This window comes from Mytilus trossulus, chromosome 10 (assembly GCF_036588685.1).
Source record: "Mytilus trossulus isolate FHL-02 chromosome 10, PNRI_Mtr1.1.1.hap1, whole genome shotgun sequence".
Classification (NCBI taxonomy): domain Eukaryota; kingdom Metazoa; phylum Mollusca; class Bivalvia; order Mytilida; family Mytilidae; genus Mytilus; species Mytilus trossulus.
Window position 1 is genome coordinate 27,760,792 of NC_086382.1, and position 20,599 is coordinate 27,781,390.

At 32.0% G+C, this 20,599-nt stretch overlaps 2 protein-coding genes across 2 annotated transcripts in view; one reads left to right on the plus strand and one right to left on the minus strand.

The window, feature by feature from the left end:
* The window catches only part of LOC134687138 (neuronal acetylcholine receptor subunit beta-3-like), a 38,176-nt gene extending 32,198 nt beyond the window's left edge, over window positions 1-5,978 (plus strand). Inside the window, exon 7 of the mRNA XM_063547159.1 lies at window positions 5,475-5,978. Within this exon, the coding sequence (XP_063403229.1) occupies window positions 5,475-5,804 (330 nt within the window). The 3' untranslated portion in view covers window positions 5,805-5,978. The remainder of the gene's footprint in view (window positions 1-5,474) is intronic.
* Window positions 5,979-7,623: 1,645 nt separating this feature from the next.
* On the minus strand, window positions 7,624-15,064 carry LOC134686136 (peptidase M20 domain-containing protein 2-like). The gene is made up of 6 exons (XM_063545809.1): window positions 14,679-15,064; window positions 13,910-14,058; window positions 13,388-13,530; window positions 12,133-12,287; window positions 10,174-10,408; window positions 7,624-7,998 (listed from the first exon to the last, which is right to left on the minus strand). Exons 1-6 carry the CDS (start codon window positions 15,042-15,044, stop codon window positions 7,847-7,849), a joined length of 1,200 nt encoding a protein of 399 aa, XP_063401879.1. The 5' UTR covers window positions 15,045-15,064; the 3' UTR covers window positions 7,624-7,846.
* Between the last annotated feature and the right edge of the window lie 5,535 nt (window positions 15,065-20,599).

Here is a 20,599-nt window from a genome sequence, read left to right on the forward strand (position 1 = left end):
TAATAAAAAAATTGGTGTAAGTTATATACAATAACATCAAATTCTACACGGCGAATTAGAATCAAGCTTTTTTTTTTATATATAAAACTTTTCTCTACTGAACATTTGAACTGGTTAAATTTAAAAGTAATTTTCAGTAAATTTTGTAGTAGAAAAATGTTACTTAGCTCTATGCACTGATTTTGAAGACAATTCTAGACAAGTTTGACCGTGTTCTATTTGTTTTAAAATGTTCAGTGGTTGTAATCCATCAGTTAAATGAATTATTTTGTATCTTTGAAATAACCGAGCAACCTCTTACACCAGATATAAATGTTGTCTTATATTGATAACGTGTACATCTTCTAGAAGTTTTGATGAGTACTGATTTTTTTTTTTTTTTGTATTACAAAATTCGACATCTTTTAAAACACTAAAACTTGGTGGGTTAAATGTTCCGGAAAATAAAATAAAGGAAGTTGTGCATGACTGGAGATCACCGCCAGTTTTTGTTGGGGTACTTGTTGCTCAGTATTAAGTTTTCTATATTGTGTTATGTACGTCTGTTGTTTGTGTGTTGGTCTTTTTCTCTTTAGACGTTGTCAGATTATTTTTGACCAATGAATTTGAATGTCTGTTTAGTATCTTTAGCCTTTATTAACAGATAAATATTGTATATTTCAGCAGAGATCAACATTAATTAAATGTAAAACAAATGTATAATACGATAAATATGGTGGGTTTTTTTTCAGAATGAAATGTTTAAATTTAACTGTATACTTTAAATGTTCTTAGAATCAATAGTTATGTTACATACCAATACGAATTGTATAAGTTGTCAAATTTGTATTTACTAGTATGCATCCCGTGTTTTTGTTCACTTTACATACGAAATGTACGCCATCTTCCGTAACTGTATAGTGTAGGGTTGACTTTCGAGAATATGTACAATTTGGTAACAAAGTTGTTTCTCCCTGACTAAGATCTTGAACTCTAGGATAATCAAGGAAGGAGTTATCTTCTCGTTTCTTAAAACACCATTGAAGATCATTTGGATGGTAACCGACATTACCTTGACATATCAGTTTTAACATGGTTCCATTTTTAAATCCATCCGGATATGGTTGTTTCGAACTTGTTATCGGGAAATAAGCTGCCTTTTTGTCTGTAATATACTATCGGTTTAATTGATTTATATTTACAAATGATTTTTTAACGATATTCTATCTTTTACACCGATTTACACGGATGTTCACGATACGCGTTCCTGGAATAATTTCAATCAAGTCAATATAGCCTCATTTACTTAAGGAATGACTGTAATATTTTTTTCTGTCTATGAAGAAATAACATAAAACATTTGGTGCACACTGAATAACGCGCGTAGCGGGTTATTTAACAGTATGCACCACATTTTTTATGTTATTTCGAATAGACAGCAATTTTATTACAGTCATTTCTTATAATTTAATTCTAAATTCCTTTAAAACAGTAGAAAACCATGAAAAAACGTTGATGACGTCACGGTTACATGACTAAATTATGTTTATGGGTTCATAACAAAATAATGTCAGCCAATCAGAAGACCCGTTACATCCAAAATTAAATTATTAGTATATATAAATCAAATTCGTCGAACGAAAGTGCACCTTTAGTTTTAGTACAATGACTTAAATATTGAACTTTGCTCGAGGGAGTTACCATCTTTGTTTTAACATACTTCACGAGCATGCAAAATTGTATCGTTCATATCATGCAAATAATGTTGACTGACTGTAAACTGTTGTGATTTTCAGTTTTAAAAAAAACGCGCGTTTTATCTACAAATATAAAAAAAAACATATTTGACGCTCGAAAAAAAAGGTTAAAGAGCATTGAGATTCCCAAATTCTTACAGATTTTGCGATAATAAGATAATCTCTTCCTTGGGTAAAAACCCTTAGTTATTCAGAAAATTCAAAGTTTTGCAGACATTTAATAATCAATTGGCGGTCAAAGAAATAGTGTGATACTGATTTTCGTCGGATACGAGTTTATGGAATTATCTTCATCAGGTAGAGAACACTCAAGTCTAAAATAATGATTTTATATACCTCCGATGAATATTTAAAACGGAACGTTCCTTATAATATGGCAAACCAAACGCTCAAACACGTCAAATAAGTAATAACTGTTATATTCCTGTCTTGTAACAAGCATTTTCAATAACAATTGTATTTCATATCAGAAATTGAAACCAAAGTTGAAGAACATAACAACAAAATATAAAACCACTCAATCATAAACTCTAGTAACTTAATAGATTTTTTCATACAAAAAGTTCCCAATCAATACTGGTAGTCTTAACCTTGGTCAACGAAATGAAAAAAACTGCATAATCTAAATTTGAAAAAAAAAATACTTGAAAATTTAAACGATATTTATACAAGTAAGTAAATTTACCTTTTATTTCATTTTCTATTTTACCTTTAAAATTTAAACATTGAAATAAAATGATTAGTATGTTTTGCTCAGTTCATTTTTTTACGACATACACACAAGGAAATTGGTTATTTACAATGTACATCTTCCTCATAGTCACTTTCCTGTTGTAATAAAACATATATTGTGTTAAATGTTATCTACAATTTTAATTAAAAACACTAAATTTAACTTGAAAACTCGTGTGATTATTTTTTTAAGATTTTCCTCATATTGTTTCGTGTGGATCATTTTATTTCATTGATTTGTTTAAATTTTTATCATATTATTTTTAGTGATCGTGTGTTGTAAGTGGTACATTTGGCTGATATTCGTCTACATACTTTGTTCTTTTTTTAAAGACTTATACTGAATGACAGAAGTATTCAATTGGTCTGTACAATGCGTTTTATGTTTTTTTAAATGATTTTTTATTGCAATTCTACAGCTTTTAACAGAACATTTTACCTGTCTTGGTTATATTTTGACAATCTTCTGCGTGTACTGAAATAAAAGGAATAAATCAGAATGCATTTTACATTTGAAAAGTAGTCTAATATTAAATTCAAAATATTATCAATCATTTTTTATCATTGTCAATGAAATAAAGAAAGGGAGAGAGATAGATTCATAACTAGGTTACTGTGAAAGTTTGAAAAATTTAAAATACTTTTGGCATGCCATAATGATGGTTTTCACTAAAATAAATGACTACATGCAAAAAAATATGATATTCGTCACCGTTTGAATTTAAAATGCTGAGGTGGAAAATGCAATATTTTTAAACCAATGATATTCGTGTCAATTCGGAATTGCTGACAATAGCCAAGTTATAAATTACTGATAAAAACAATAACGGATAATTTGCCAGAACGGTATGCACCAACATTGACCAAAAACACAGCACTATAGTTTTTATCCTGATCATTAGTAAAAACATTTCATTCTCCACATAAATCATATCATTTGATGTTGTTGAATCAACTCTGTAATATGCCTTGCGATAGGCCAGCAGTTTTTGTTTTAAAATAATCACTTTATGAGTGCACTTGAGGAACATTTCAGAACAAATAAGCACACAAGCTAAATGAGTTTGTTTGAATGAAATGCATTATATAAAGAAACTGGTTCTATTGACACATAGGCTTACGTCTGTTCACAAGTGTATGTCAGTAACATGTACTAACTAATAATTAACATTCATATAATTACATATGCTTACAAACGCGCTAAAAATGTATAGGAAGAACATCCCTAACTAATAGTTAACACACAAGCTTTATTAGTTTGGTTAACACTGTTAACTACCTTACCTTTTTGTAGAAACACTACTGTAAATAATTTTAAAAGTAGCATAACTTCTTCCTCAGTCGTAAATATTCATATTAATGTACGGATGTGAATTTAAAATAATGTTTCGTTTAAATAGGAAATGACAATTGTTTTAATTTTTTCTCTTCCCTATGTTCACGGGTTTATCTTTATATTCTATTTCCTCGAATGCTGACATTTTATTTTTTTTACTTTTAAACACTATCTAAAACTTTGATAATTTGATAACATAGTTAAAATCCAAAATTTTAATTATCAATGAAAAGAATGATAAAGACAATTATTTGTATGCCCCATTTATTGGCATTATGTTTTCTGGTCGGTTCGTCCGTTCTTTCGTCCGTTCGTTCGTCCGTTCGTGTGTTCGTCTGTTCGTCCGTTTGTCCCACTTCAGTTGTAAGTTTTTGGTCGAGGTAGTTTTTGATGAAGTTGAAGTCCAATCAACTTAAAACTTAGTATACATGTTATGTGATCTTTCTATTTCCAATGCCAAATTAGAGATTTTTCTCCATTTTCACGGTCCACTGAACATTGAAAACGAAAGTGTAGATGGGACATCCGTGTACAGGGGACACATTCTTGTTTCTTTCAAAGTGAATCGTGGTAAACGTTTATTATCATAATCGAAATGAAATTAGGAAGTTTAAGTGTAAATAGATCTAAACGACTGCAAATTGTCAGTCGTCACACATTCGTTTAAATTCCGATCTATTTGTAACGATTTTATTTTCTTTCAACTGTCAAATTATTTCCACCTCATTTGTAATAATTATTTATATACCTGTCATAATTTCCAACCTTGTTATAGGAGGTTGTCTCAGTTGAAACTTAATGTGTTACTCTCCTTTCGTTAGAAAAAAACAAATGTCACTGAAGATCATATTAATATACTATGATAATCTATTCACAACTTGTATAGATACTTCTTCATATGATATATTACTGTACTACGCATTCTGATCTAAAGTTATATTTTTTATTTTTTTATTTTATATAACTTTAAGCGATTCTGGCAAAAAAATGTTTCAATATTCTCGATGTAAAAAAAGCAGATTTTCGATTGATATCATAGCAAGTTGAGCTCATTTGGTTTTTAAGGGTCGAGAAATATAATTGTTTTTCGTGTTATTGAATTAAGAGATAACTGTATTGTATTTGAAGCTTTGAGGACATCCATCGGTAGTTTTACTGTCGCAAATTTAGTTTACCTGGCGACGCGTAACGGAGACAGGTAAACGGGTATTTGCGACAGTAAAACTTCCGATGGACGTCCGCATAGCTTCAAAAACAATACAGTTATCTCTATTCTAATGCAAAACAAGTTCATAATAAAATTTCAATCATATTTTCAGTGTTAAATCTTCATTAAAGAAAATTCTGCGAAAAGATGTTTTCTTCTTTGGTCCATACACTAGGTGCCGTCATAGGTATGCTTCCGGCGTCAAATATAAACACCGGGCGTTTTCTGGCTTCTGTGCCGCTTCAAAATGTAATAAAATTTGATAAAAGTAGATTTTTAGGTGCAACATTATTTATTGTAGACATTACATGTCAATACATTCAGCAATTCAAAATGTCGGCTTCCTTAGTTACAGACAAGGAGATAGAGAATTTTACGCTAACTGTCATCCAATCAGAACCATTAATACATAATCATTGCATTAGAATATCATCTATATGATCTGATTTTTTTTTTATTGCAGTTCTTCTTACGAGGCTTGAAAAGACTTGTTTGTCTTGGCGATGACACCTATTATCCTTTGGATGAATCTGAGACGGTTTCCATGCGAGGACTCGACCGACCTCTTGACAGCATGACAAAACCTGATACCACGACTACACAATCAAAGATGGAAAAAGACATCGAAGAAATTTTACGACACGTTCATACAATGGCTTTCAGGGCTACTGTTCTGGAAGCAAGACAGGATGTGAGAAATGAATGGCACCAGGTGGCGTTAGTCATCGATCGTCTGTTGTGTTTTCTTTTCTTTATAACATTCCTTTTGTATACATTTGTTCTTTTAGGGTAAACGGGCATATGTTGTTATGTGATGTCTCAGACTTGGTCAGGATAATCAATGTATGGTTAATTAATGAGCGAAGAATTATTTTCGATGGATCAAAGTAAGGATACCAGATTTGTTGTTTTTAAATGTATTTTTTTCACTCTTCGTAAAAAATAAATGTATTTATAGGAAAAATTGTGACAGTTTTTTGGTTTATAATAAGCTGCATTTTAAATCCTAATGAGGATTTAAGGAACTTTATTGTATCAATTAACTGATTCAGACCTACCATTGACATTTTATATGAATATGAGTAATGCAATAGTAGTATACACCTTTCCTAGCTTTATGCATGATAAGATGTTACACATGAATTTGACCTGAAGGTTTGTGTAAAAGAATCTGATTGAAAGTCAGAGCCCTGTGTACTACATTAGCTTGAGCATAGATGGTTTGAGGAATAGCATTATCAGTTTAATACGCCCGAGACAGAACGTGTAAAAGTCAAAACCATATTTCTTCTTGGAAACAGGTAAACAATCGCAACTGAATCGAATAGTCAGTGTCCTTTTAGACTGTCACAATCTATATTTTTGAATCCACACTCATTTCAATAGCTTTTAATTTATATCTATTTTTACAATATGCCAGTACCAGAAATATATCCACTTTTAAGACTCTTTTCGTTATGAACACAAAATGTATGGTATGTATTTGGTTTCTTCTTTTATCTTTAGTTTTCCTCAAAAATACTTTACATATACCATGCATATTTTATACGCCAGCCTCTGCACTCATAAGTAAAGCTCAAATCCAAACAATTGAAATTTATTTACCCATTTGCTGCTGATCCCTCCTTTACTCGTCATTTTAAAATCCGTTCATTTCATGCCATATAACTCTCTATGCACTTTTTTTTTATCTGTTTAAGCTGCATTTGGTTGATAGTTTGAACATTAATTTTACAACTCATGATCCATGTATTATTTCTAGAAGAGAAGCGAAAAACACAAAAAGGACATTCAATTTTTTTTAAAAGTAAAAAATAAACGACCATTGCATAATCCGTCGTGCTGCTCATGCTAGTAAAAACCCGGAGAATAGTCTAATTTGGTAGTTTGTTCACATGCTAGTTGTACTATAACGAAAGTATAGCGTTTTTCGAACAAATCAATACCACCAAATGATGAGGACACAAACCAAAAGGAAATAAATTGAAACAAAATTTAAGATTGAGCAATTTAAGAGGGGAAGTCCAAAAAATTGACAAAATTCAAAGTTATCAATCAATGGAACAGGTGAATAAAAGCTTTCAAATTGCTTATTTGATACAGGCATTTCCCGGCGAAAAAAAATTATGATTTTATTGCTAGCTTAACCTTCCGCTTAAATGACAGTTTCGTTAGTTCCGGTATGTTGATAGAATTGGTTGATCAACCATAACAGAAATGTAAGTGTCAGACAAGAAACAGGTTTACGGGAAACAAACAATAAGAATGTCGACAGTTACAAATACAATATAAAAGTTTTAAGAGGGCAAATACGAACATGCATTTACATTGAAACAAGTAAAATCGTAAAGTGCTGAACTCAGAGGAAAATTCGAAACGGAAAGCCTGTAATCAAATGGCAAAATCAAAAGCTCAAACACATCAAACGAATGGATAACAACTGTAATATTCCTGAGTAGTTACAGGTATTTGCTTATGTAGAAAACGGTGGATTAAACCGGGTTTTATAGCTAACTAAACCTCTCACTTAAATCGAAATTTTGTTACAGCACAAAGACGGTAATCATTAGAATAGCAGACAAATATTGTGGAACAATACCGTTTACAAGAGAGTAGCACAACCATAACAAGTTTTAGTCCGATGAAGATCATCTCAATTTAAATACTTCTTACAATAGCTATCAGGGTACCAGACTTATATTTGAGAAGGAAGATGCGCGTTTCGGGTTCATAAGACAAAACATATACCAAATGCAAAGAAAATATCATTACGGAATTTGTAAGAAGGACGAACATTAATAGTGTACATGTATAAACAGATAAGTGAATATAATGTTAGTTTTGTCCCATTCTTGCTGACAACGTCTTAAATACTGCAAATTCTTCTTTGATTTCCTTTAACAGATCTTTGTCTTGAAACAATTCCAAACAAGTTAACGCCATTGCCTTTCCTTGTGTAAGAGTTGGTAGTTGGGCTTTTGGATCACCTTTAATTAAAGTATAACAGTTTCATTGTACAAACAAGACTTAAAGGGTAACTGGCTGTCAAAATCATGCTCATATTTGATTTGTAACATGATAAAACACCTATCCAATATTACAATAATTCTGAAAAAAAAAAAAAATGCAATGCATAACTAGATAATATATCTTAATTATGTCCGTATTTTAGTCTCGTCGCCATCTTATTAACTATCGAGATGACCTCCAGAAACTGCCAAATATACATAAAAATATAGCGATTTCGTGCAATTGGATTTTTTCATTTCATGTTATAGGTTAAAAAATTAACTATCGTTTTTTGTGAATCGAATCAGTCTATCAAATGATTTACCTTTGAATCACTTTTAATGTTTAGATTCTTTTCCTTTTAATAAAATGGTATTGATGTAAAAAGGTAATTATTTTAGGAAGTCGTAAGAACACTTATTTAATTCCTGACATTTGTGACAATCATGATGAGAAATAAGATGACCGAAAAAGTACCACTGTGAATTTTCCGGAATAAGTTACAATAATAATAAAATGATAATTCGCATTTCACTATAAATAAAATTGAGAATGGAAATAGGGAATATGTCAAAGCGACAACAACCCAACCAATAAAAGACGAAGGTCACCAACGGGTCTGCAACGCAGCGAGAAAATCAAAAGCTTGATCATAAATAAGATACAGATAAACAGCTTTCGACGAGTGTACCTAATGGAGAAAGTGTCCAAGGTTCAATTTGCTGTCTGAAGGTGTTTTTTTGACATGTCAAACTAGCAGTTCATCAACAAATTGAATCATACACTGATAAAACATGATCTCGATTACATGACTGAATAATGATATAGTTGATTAAGCCCGTAAGACTTTTAGAATATACAACTTGTCTATTACAGAGTCAACTTCTCACGGTTATATAATGACTAAGTTTAAAGGTAATAAGTAGGGATGTCAACGGGTACTCGAATACTCGAGTATCGCTCGGTAGGACCGAGTATCGATTACCAAAATGATACTCGACTAATCGGTCTCCTGTTAGAAAGTTGTTGCTTACTTAAATTTAAACAAAAAATATTTTCATAGAGAACACCTCCCGGGACATTATATATTATTCATTGTTCAAATTTGTTAAAAAATTTGAATACGATTCGAATGTTTATGTTTAACTGTCATGTAGAATTCATCAAAACAAAACTAAGGTATACGTCGGATATATATGAACAAGAGCATTTTCCAAGGCTGACACTTTTAGCTAATCTTAGTCTCCACCTCTCTCAGACCATATATTTTCATCAGAAGAACCGTTAGTTACCTAAAAAACGTCTCAGAAAATATTGACAAGATACTTCTTGTAAATAAGAAGAAATTCGTTACACCCTGTATCGACCCTCATGAAATAATTAACGCGATAAGTAAGTTATAATTATCACCCCTTTTATTCTCATTGAATTTGTTTGATTTTTTTTACTATTTTCTGTTATTTGAGTAATATGTTTTCTATATCTATAACTAATTAAATACTTGATTAGATTACTACCAGTTTAAATAATTTGTACATGTAGTAAATGAGCTAAGTATTATAGTATAGAATTCCTTGGACTATAATCTAGTTCTATCCTGACCTAGGTAATAATCTTGAGGGTTTTTACGATCATAAGACAACGACTTACAATACATAAAATGGTATAATTTTGTGTTTTTATTTTGTGAATGTTTTACGGAGCGAGTACCCGAGTATCGCTCAGTTAATTCAACGAGTAGTCGATTAGTAAATTTTCACCGAGTTGACATCCCTAGTAATAAGACGAAACAGTGTATTCATTTAAACAGCTGTGAATGAAAAATGTATAGAAAAAAAAACTTTTTTAGAATCCAAATTGTTACAGTACTGGGATATTATCCTTGTACAAATTTCCCTCTTCTTACAGTATGAAATAATTCCTTTCGTCAAAATGATATTGAATGAATTACTTTGTCGGACTCCCTCATATTGGGAATAATCTTAAGTAGGAGATTTTTTCTGATTTGCAATAAAGCAACTCTCCATCGTAGACTTGAGGACGAGAATTTAAACCATGATAAGGAATGGAGAATAAGAATAAGAATTTTTTGTATGAAAATTTCTACAAGATTTCTTACTCCCATGTTTGATTTTACTTTATATTAAATGTACCTGATGCTAAAACAAATTCTTTTGAATGATTAACTGAAGATGTTCCAATTGCATAAAACGGGTGGATGCTTGGCACAATTTGGGATACGTTGCCCATATCAGTAGATCCTCCAATTTGACCTTCTGCTGAATCAAACTTTACCCCTAAAGACTCGGCATTTTTCCTAAAAGCGGCTTCTAATCGTTTGTTGGTTACAACATTCAGACAAGGTCTTCCTGTAAACTCATACTCAACCTGAAATTTGTTTTACAATGTGATAACATTACTAATTCTAACATTATTCTACAATGACACAAATTAAGTGTGTAGTAGTAATAATTAGCGTTCCTGAATCTATTTTATGAACCGCTTGGTTTTTATTGAAGTGTCGTATGTACTATTTTGTTTGTCTTTGTCTATTTTTGGCCATGGCGTTGTTGGTTTATGTTCGATTTATGAGTTTGAATGTCCCTCTAGTATATTTCGTCCTAGTTGGGTTTTTTTTACCTACCTGATCACTTTTTTGTTTGTTTAACGGGTGCAATTGGTAGGTCAATACCACCCATCTATGTTAGGAAAATTGTCAGAGATATTTTGATATCTTACTCTGGCTAATCGTTAGTTTCTTCGACTCCAAATTCAGATATTTATATTGTTTCTGAATTCTAATAACAATTTAAATCAAATATATGTTGATGGCAATTTATTTGCTTCACGTGAACCTAGCAATATACTAATTTATACTAGTTGTGTTTATTTCCTAAATATAGTAAGATAGCTATATTTTGTATAATGTCAATTTCATCATGGAACACTTTCTCCACAAAATTGGTTCATTAAGAGATGGAAATAAGTCTGACATTTGTGTTACTTTTTAAAAAGCTATCAATGTGTTTGTTTAAGTTGCAGTATAAAAACAATATATAAGGTCAATGTCATAAAAATATAAACTTTTTTGTACTCGGCGCAAAACTGTGAAAGGGCTCGATAGAACCTCGTCCTTCCCCAGTTTCTCAGCCTCATACAAAAAAGTTTGTAATTTTCTTTCATTGACCTAATATTGTATATGTATTTTACTTCCTACATGTATCCTACTGGAAATGGGAAGCAACAATATGCTTTTGTAGCTTTTTTTTAGCGAAAAGCTTTCAAATACAAATATAAAGCTATGTTGGTTTAGAATTAACGTGGTAAGTGTATGACTTTTTATTCAGGTAATAAAATGAAACATTCAATTCTTATAACAAAACTAAAATAAATATTCAGAACAACGATAATTTAAAATGAAATGTATCTACATGGTCATAATTTTGACAAAATTCACCAGAACTTTCTATTGCACAAATCTTATTGTTGTCTTGGAGACACGCGGTTATGAACATCAATGATGTTATTCTGGCTGATAAAAACCACTAGCAAACGTTGTATACAGATGTCGATTTCTTGGTTTATTATAATAAAAAAAATGGTTACTTCCTATACTATACAATACTTAAATTCGAATGCCTTCTATAAAATAAATCTGGTTATAAATGATACTATCCTGGTTTCGAATAATTTCTCCCAATTTGATCGGCTGATATTGTCCTAATAAATTTCAGTACATTTTTTTATTACGTCAATTGGAATTATATCCCGTATTTATTACGTCAATTGGAATTATCTCCCTTATTTCACAGATTTAGATTAAATATCTATAATATTTTGGTTAATATTGTTCTCGTATTGAATTTGAATATAATAATATGCAATATAACTAAATCAGGATAAATTCGTTACATAGCGTTCAATTGTCCTAATACGGAATTTATCGGATCAATAAAATTCTCGTATTAGGACAATTGCACACTGTATAACTAATACCATCAAAATAACAATTATTTAAATTAATGTGACGAAAAAATACATTAGTTTAGAACCACTTTTGATATTAAAATGTTGGCCTATTTAATCATATGTGTAAATGAATTTAGCCGAACCTGACAACATGTTGCCACAGCAGCTGCCTCAAAACATGCTTTCATTTTGTCCCTTAGTTCATCCAATTCCTTTCTGCTTGGTGTTCGGAAGTAGAACTCTAGCTCTGATAACTCTGGTATGATGTTTGGCTTGACTCCTCCATTCTTTATTACCCCTTATAATCAAAAGAAAAGGTATATACATTTGTGTACGGTTTTTGTTATCATAACATTGTATGTGATTCATAAATTGGTCGATGTTATACATTATAGAAAACGTAATCCTTTTATCTTTGAAAATTTACAATATTTCATTACACTTTCAAAAAACTTTAAATTGAGAATGGAAATGGGGAATGTGTCAAAGAGACAACAACCCGACTATAATAAAACAACAGCAAAAGGTCACCAACAGGTCTTCAATGTATTCATTTATTATATGATACAAGTATATAAATTTTTCAAAACAATTTCTTCTTTAAAGTTACAAATCAGGAATAAACAATGTCATTTAAAAAGTAATTGCGAGTACTCTCAAATCCTACTATCGTGTTAATTTGACCTGCTGATGCAATTTGTAATGCCTTATGTTTTTTACTGTTTACTAGTTTTCTGTTATATCTCGTCTCAATATTTTTACAACAAAATCGTTTTTATCCACATTTTTACGGGGTTTTTTTTGTGTGGCATTTTACCCAAGGTTGGGATTGTCTTTCTGTTTTACAGCTTAACCCCTTGTTATATTAATTTTGTATTTTAATTGAATCACAAAATCAAATGTTCTCGTTTAGTGTGTGTCACAAATTTTTTTCTATATTTAAGCCATTTTAATTGATATGTTATAGTATGTCATTCTTTGTTGTTATGCTACACTACTGTTTCAGGTTAAGGTAGAAGTTGATGCCTATTAAAACATTTACATCCTCTGCATTTGTTTACACCTGTCCCAAGTCAGGAACCTGATGTTCAGTGGTTGTTGTTTGTTTGTTGTGGTTCATTAGTGTATCTTGTTTCTCGTTTTTTATATAGATTATACCATTGTTTCCTCTGTATTTTAGGATTTTCAATAGTGATTATGGAGCCCTTTAAAGCTTTCTCAGTTTCTGTTCGGTGTGAGCCAATCTCCGTGTTAAAGACAGTATTTGACCTAAAATGATTAAGTTTTGAAAATTGTGGTTTGGGTGTTGATTTGTTTCATTGGCACTCATACCAGATCTTCTAAAATTAATATCCCTTGACTAAAAAAAAAAAATTCCTAAATTTAATTATTATTTACCGTGCACTCTCCATGTTGGTTTCAACTGTTGTCTCAAGCAGGAAACATTTTGGTAGCATAATACAGCAGCATCAAGTGCATTTACTCCTTCCCAGGGATAAGCCGCCGCGTGAGCTGCTTTTCCTATATATTTGATTGTGACTCTAAAGTAAACATGGCTTAATCATATGAATTTTCTACTCATAATTCAAACTATTCTAGGTATCATTTTGCAGTTGGTAATGGCTCCATGCGTCTAAAGTCACAATAGGTTGACTTCTGTTTTAAACAATGGACACTGTATGTGTATTTCATGATACTTTGCTAACTTTTGTATTGTACCAGTGTTTTCAGTTTTTATTAACAAAAGTTTGGTTTGCAGTATTGTTTTGGTTGCTTGTCAATATTTCTTATTCTGGTATTGAACAGCTATTTATGGCTATTTTTATCACTTCGATGTTTTTTTGGGTTTTTTTTTAACTATTAAGCTGAAACTTATATGAGATACTAGTAGAAATACATCCAATGTAGCATACGACTTACCCATCTACAGCCAGCATTTCAACATTTGAAATTGTCTTCGGGAACGGATGTACCATCATGGCTACATCTATCTCATTGAATGCACCAGCTTCAATCAAATCTATCTTACCACCATATCCTTCTTCATCTGGAGTTCCCAAGATAGTTATCTAAAATGCAAGGTTTTTTGGTGAGATGTCTGCTCATCCAGGTTCAACCCCCTCCCCCTCCCAATTTTTGTCTTTCCAGCTTTTCTGTATCAAGTCAGGAAAATGGCAGGTATTATCTTATAGTACGTTTCTGTATGTGTGTTGCATTTGTCGTGGTTTTTTGTTGTTGCAGTGTACCTGTTGTTTGGTTGTTTTCTTCTTATAGTTGATGTGTTTCCTCGATTTTAGTAACCCGGATTGTTTTTTTACTCAATCGATGTATTTATGACTTTTAAACAGTGGTATACTACTGTTGCCGTTTTTATGACCATGCACTTCGTTCAAACATTTACTTAAATGATTAAAAACAGACGACTGGGAGAAGATGATCATTTTAAACATACCAAAATGCATTTAAATAATACATACACCACTGACTGCCCGAATCGGAAACAAGTAATGTCTCGACACCATTACCGTCGACAAAAACGATGATCTTGGTATTTCTTGTGTTTATAAGCACACTAAATAATTCCTGCAGGCATGTGTCAGAATAAGATAAATGTGCTTATATTTATACATATATTATATAAATAACGTCAAAAGCTGTTATTTTTGTATTGTATAATAAACATACATACTTTTCCTATTGGAGTCCCGGAACGTGTGAATGCTGCTTGCACACCAATGGCTGCAGAAATTCCAGATTCTGCAATCAAATTATGACCACAAGCGTGACCAATCTCCGGAAGAGCATCGTATTCACAAATAACTGCAATGTTCGGTCCGTTATCTGTTGATCCTAGTTCAGCTTTGAAAGCCGTGTCTAGTATAAAGTTTCTGTGTACTGTAAATCCTTTCTGTTCTAGAAAATCCGTAAGGACAGTATGAGCATGAATTTCATTCAATCCTAGTTCTGGCCTTTTCCACAATGTTTGGCTAATGCTGTTCAGTTCTTCTGATGCATTATCAATAGCCAAACAAGCACCTTGTCTCAGGTTTTCCATTGTTTAAATATCGAGTAGTATACATATAATACAGTTGTAAAGATAAGTTTATTAACTGTACACTTTAATCTTTCAAAGAAGGTGAAAATATGGAACATCATGTTGTAATGATAAAGTTCTCAACGTTATTACAATACATTGTGAAAAGGTTGGAAGACTATTACACTATAAGGTCCCATTTCCTCACTCCTCAATTGACCTAAGATGATTTTACTATTTCTTTTAGTCCCGTTTTAGTCTTATCGAGCCTAAAGAGTCTACATATTTTTGATCGATGTGGATTTTAAATGTTTACGACTGAGCGTTCCTGATGAAGGTATATATAATTACAGAATTGAAACTATTTTCGTTCGTTAATGAAGGTGTGTGGGGTTTTTTAATCTCCAGATCAAACTATTTTGGCTCTCAATAATGACGACTTCAGTATGTATATTAATGAAATTTATCCTGGTGAACTTACTTTAAATAAAGCTAATACTAACAATGACCACTGCCCTTTCCTCGATCTTGATATCTATATCACTAACGGAAAGCTGAATACTAAAACTTATGATAAAAGGGATGATTTTTCATTTCCTATCGTTAATTATCCGTTTTTGGATGGTGACGTTCCCTTGTCACCATCTTACGGTGTTTATATATCTCAACTTGTACGATTCGCTCACGTATGTAATAAAATTGAGAAAGGAAATGGTGAATATGTCAAAGCGACAACCACCCGACCATAGAGCAAACAACAGCCGAAGGCAACCAATGGGTCTTCAATGTAGCGAGAATTCCCGCACCCGTAGGTGTCCTTCAGCTGGCCCCTAAAATATGCATAATAGTACAGTGATAATGGACGTCATACTAAACTCCGAATTATACACAAGAAACTAAAATTTAAAATCATACAAGACTAACAAAGGCCAGAGGCTCCTGACTTGGGACAGGCGCAAAATTGCGGCGTGGTTAACAATGTTTTAGATTTTAACGAGAGAAATTTATGTATTACTGAAAAATTATTACACCAGGGTTTTGCATATCACAAACTAGTCAAAACATTTACTAAATTTTATCATCGGTATAAAGACATCATTCGTAAATATAGCTCAACATGCAGACTTCTTATACGTTCAGGTATTTCACATCCAATTTTTTATGGAAATATTCTTTATAAAGCACAAAGGTGTCAGTATTCACCTCAGAAACTTACAAAACCTTTGAATAGACTTATTTAGAAGGGGGATATAATTACGATACTGTTGTCAAGTCATTAAAGATTGCATATGTTGGCGTTAATATTGAGTCACTGATAAGGTCTTTGCGTCGGAACTAAACACATTTATTCTAAAAACAGTTGTTGGCATGTCACGGGTTATGTTCTTATCATATATGTTATGATGGTATGATACAAAACCCCTAACGGGAAGGATTGTGCCTGATGTTCATATGATAAAATCATAATCCTTCAGTCAGTTTAATTGAAGTCTGGAGCTGGCATGTCAGTTAACTGCTAGTAGTCTGTTGTTATTTATGTATTATTGTCATTTTGTTTATTTTCTTTGGTTACATCTTCTGACATCAGACTCGGACTTTTCTTGAACTGAATTTTAATGTGCGTATTGTTATGCGTTTACTTTTCTACATTGGTTAGAGGTAAAGGGGGAGGGTTGAGATCTCACAAACATGTTTAACTCAGTAAAGACCCATCATTGTTACATTTGGTTGATACATTCAAAAATACCTACCGTTATCTGGATGATATTTTTTCGTTGAATAATCCAGAGTTCTCTTAATATACTTCAGAAATTTACCCAAACGAACTTACTTTAACTAAATCTAACATAAACAGCAGCAGTTGTCCTTTTCTAGATTTAGACATTTCAATTTCAAACGGGAAACTTCACACTAAAATTTACGACAAAAGAGACGATTTTTCATTTCCTATTGTTAATTTTCCTTTTTTAGACGGCGATGTGCCTTTGGCTCCATCATACGGTGTTTATATATCGCAACTCGTTCGGTTTGCCCGTGTGTTTTCTGATGTCATAGATTTTAACGAACGTAATCAATGCATCACTGGTAAATTGTTGTGTCAGGGATTTCGATACCATAAATTACTTAAAACTTTTACTAAATTCTTTCATAGATACAAAGATTTAATTAGTAAATTTGGCTATACCTGTAGAAAGCTTATTAAAAATGGTATTTCTCATCCTAAATTTTATGGTAATATTGTACTTAAAGCGAGGAAATCACTATGTGATCCTTGTAAACTCATCGAACCTTTAAACAAACTTATAAGTAAGGGTTATCGTACCAATATTGTAATTAGATCTCTGAATATAGTTCACATTGGCACTAATATTGATTTTGTCATTAGCAAATTAAAACATAACTAAATTTCATTATCTTTTGAGGCGAGATGTATAGGGGACACAGCCACGTTTACTTTTATTTCTATGGAAGTCGCTCTTCACTATACTACTACCTGTCGATACATTTATTTTTGGCATTGCACAAGTCATGTCTTCTTTGACTATTAATGACGTTAAAATACTAAATCCCTGTGATGTGTTTTAGTCGATTTTAGTCTCTGATGCATGATTTTTTACTATTAATTGGTTTTGGCTTTTAACGAGCTGTCAGTAACTGCTAGTACTCTCAAATCGTATTTTCTTGTTAATTCGACCTGTTGATACTGTTTATAATGCTTTTTTGTCATTTTTTATTTATATGGATCTTTGCTGTATACCAGCTTTGATTATTTGTAATATCTTCAATTTTTCACTTATTCTTACAACATTTGTATAAACTTCAAGATTATAAAAAAACGGTTTTTTTCTAAAGTGAGCATTGATTGGTTAAATATTTCTCAGTGTGTTTGAATTTGTTTGTTAGCCTTTTGGTCATGAATGTTTGTCTCTAATATTGAATTAACTGTGCATTTGTATTCAGATATCGCAGATCAAATGTATTCGTTCATTGTGTAATCATACGTTTTTTGATTGAGTTAAGTCTGCCAATTGATATTTTATCGTATGTTTTTATATGTTGTGATGTTATGCTATTGTTTCAGAAAAAGGGAGAAGGTTTGGGCCCATTAAAACGTTTAATCCCGCTGCAAATGTTTGCACCTGTCCTAAGTCAGGAATCTGATGTACAGTAGTTGTCGTTTGTTTATGTAATATATACGTGTTTCTCGTTTCTCGTTTTGTTTATATAGATTAGACCGTTGGTTTTCCCGTTTGAATGGTTTTACACTAGTTATTTTGGGGCCCTTTATAGCTTGTTATTCGGTGTGAGCCAAGGCTCCGTGTTGAAGGCGTACTTTAACCTATAATGGTTTAATTTTTGAATTGTTGTTTGGATGGAGAGTTGTCTCATTGGCACTCACACCACATCTTCCTATATCTATTAACCCCGCCGTATGTTTGCGCCTGTCCCAAGTCAGGAGCCTCTGGCCTTTGTTAGTCTTGTATTATTTTAATTTTAGTTTCTTGTGTACAATTTGGAAATTAGTATGTCGTTTATTATCACTTAACTAGTATATATTTGTTTAGGGTCCAGCTGAAGAACGCCTCCGGGTGCGGGAATTTCTCGCTACATTGAAGACCTGTTGGTGACCTTCTGCTGTTGTTTTTTTATTTGGTCGGGTTGTTGTCTCTTTGACACATTCCCGATTTCTATTCTCAATTTTAACTATTACTTTTTAGGGTAAGCAAGAATTATTACGCGCATTTTTTTTTCTTTACATCTTGGTTTAAAACGCAAAAAAAACATTTCTTTGTTATGCATTATCGTGTGCTCAAAAAGTTAGGTGTGGTAAAAAAAAACAATATGTCCCATTGCATATTTAAACATAAAAGAGAAAATATTTCCCAAAATCTCTAATTTTCTTTAAAATACAGAGGACTTCTGTAGCCGATTGGTCTTATAGATCTAACTACTGTATCACTAGCCTGTCAACACTGAGGTTAACAGCTAGAATCTCGATGGTTCACTACAGGCAATCCTCAACTAATAAAAAAACTTACCGCCATGAACTATGACAGTACTGGTGAGAACGGCGTTTAACACCAATCAATCATCGAGTGAATCAACATCTTTTAGTTTTTGATAAGCAATATTCTCTTAAATGTAAGTTTTTTAGCTTAGAAATATTTTCTGTCCACTGATTCGCCAAATTACATATATAGTCAAACACAATGTTTTTCTTTTTAAAATTCGTTACAAAAACTTTTTGTAAGTTAAAGTCATAACAAAAAGTAAAGTCACAAAAAAAATCAAAACGGAAAGTCCTAGTCATATGATAAAATCAAATGATACAAACACATCAAACGAATGGACAACAACTGTCATATTCCTGATTTGGTACCGGCATTTTCTAATGTAGAAAATGTGGATTAAACCTGGTTTTATAGCGCTAAACCTCTCACTTGTATGACAGTCGCATCAAATTTCAGTATACGGACATGCAAAAGATTTAATCAAATAATAATTGTGTATTGATAATACTAATGTAGGTACAAATACAAATACACCTTAAGGTGCCATATGTGAAACAGGATCTACTTCCGGAGCACCTGAGATCCCCCCTAGTGTTTGGTGGGGTTCGTGTTGCTAATTCTGTAGTTTTCTATGTTGTGTCATGTGTACTATTGTTTTTCTGTCTTTTTCATTTTTAGCCATGGCGTTGTCAGTTTATTTTCGATTTATGAGTTTGACTGTCCCTCTGGTATCTGTTGTCCATCTTTTGTATGCTGATCATAATTCCATCGAAGATTAACGTTACCCACAAGCAACTTATTAAATATATATTCCTGTTTCTCATTTACCTTAATTTTCTTGTAAATATCGTTTCTGTGCTATTTTTTCTATTAGTGCGATTTGTAGCTTAAAATTTAGAAAACAATTGTCAAATGCTGCATACTTCATTTTTATCTAAATCTAACTGTATTTTGAATATTCATATTTGGTTGCTATTATATTGACGTTTACCCTATATCCTAATTTAATCTATACTATGTAACATTAGTTTATTTATTGTGGCCAACAGCATATTTGTTGAGTTTGATGGATTGATATTCCAATAGACAATCGGCAATGCAACGGGTATTGATACGGCGTCATAACTGGTCGACTTTTTAGCAGAATGCATTTAAAACATTCTCGAGGACAATATTTTAAACTCCTATAATTTAACTTTCAGGTTTATAATTGTGATTATCCATTTTTCAAAACGTGTTAGCATCGCATGTATCCTAGTAAACCATTGGTTTTTGATTACCACAGAAACTAGAAAATCTGCTCATGGGTTAATCTTTTCCTCGAATTTGACACAGATGGGCGACTCCAAACAACAATTTATATCAAAGGTGATTTTTTAAACTTTCCAATTTGTCGTATTTCAGCTTTGCAGAATTTGTATGCCCACTTATAAATCAATGGCCATTGACATATCTAAATAAATACGCTTTTATATTTTCACGTTATAGACTCCATTACAACGGATGTACCCCCTAAATAAACAATGACCAAACAGTGATACGAGGAAAATCGGTTGTTAAAAT